Here is a 736-nt window from a genome sequence, read left to right as displayed (position 1 = left end):
GGGGATTTTGGGATCTCAGGCTGGGGATTTTGGGATTTCAGGCTGGGGATTTTGGGATCACAAGACGGGGATTTTGGGATTTCAGGCTGGGGATTTTGGGATTCGCTCCCGCTGACGCCGCTTTTCCTCCTTTTCCCAGGAGCAGCCGGATCTGCGGCGCTCCTCCATCGTCCTCTTCGGGAACCTGTCCCGCTTCGGCCGCGCCGACTCCGAGGTTTTCTCGGAGCAGGTCCTGAACGGGCTCGTGACGCTCCTGCTGCACCTGCAGGATCCCTGCCCCGACGTCGTCAAGGTCCGGCCCCGTCCCCGTTGCCGGCGAATCCCGGGAATGCCGGGAATTGCCCCCGCGTCCACGAACGCCCCCGGAATTCCCGGTTTTTTTTCCAGGCCTGCAAGTTCGCGCTGAGGATGTGCGGGCCCTGCCTGGGCTGCGAGGAGCTCCGGGAAATGTTCGGGAATCACCTGCGGGAAGAGCGGGGGCTGCACTACGGGGAGTTCATCAACGACGTCTGCAAGTTCCTGGTGCGCGCCGGGAGCGGGAGCGGGATCGGGAATGGGACGTTGGGAATGGGAAATTGGGATTGGGAATGGGATATTGGGACATTGGGATTGGGATGTTGGGAGTGGGAATGGGACATTGGGATTGGGAGCGGGAATGGGATATTGGGATTGGGACGTTGGGATTGGGAATGGGACACTGGGAGCGGGAATGGGACATTGGGATTGGGATTGGGAC

The 736-nt window shown here is 61.1% G+C and overlaps 1 protein-coding gene across 2 annotated transcripts in view; it reads left to right on the top strand.

Moving 5' to 3' along the window:
• Positions 1 to 736, top strand: part of LOC121662244 (maestro heat-like repeat-containing protein family member 1) — a 16367-nt gene that overhangs the window by 10817 nt on the left and 4814 nt on the right. For both annotated transcript variants that reach the window (XR_006015243.1, XM_042023183.1), the window contains 2 exons: positions 140 to 292; positions 388 to 522. Coding sequence is in view for 1 of the 2 variants with exons in the window: in XM_042023183.1 (XP_041879117.1) it covers positions 140 to 292; positions 388 to 522 (288 nt within the window). In the remaining variant the exon portion in view is untranslated. The remainder of the gene's footprint in view (positions 1 to 139; positions 293 to 387; positions 523 to 736) is intronic.

Source organism: Corvus kubaryi, unplaced genomic scaffold (genome assembly GCF_017639235.1).
Source record: "Corvus kubaryi isolate FWS band 111438036 unplaced genomic scaffold, C.kubaryi_AGA036_p1.0 37240, whole genome shotgun sequence".
Taxonomy (NCBI): domain Eukaryota; kingdom Metazoa; phylum Chordata; class Aves; order Passeriformes; family Corvidae; genus Corvus; species Corvus kubaryi.
The sequence above is the reverse complement of the archived record's forward strand: the minus strand, read 5'-3'. Positions and strand labels throughout refer to the sequence as shown.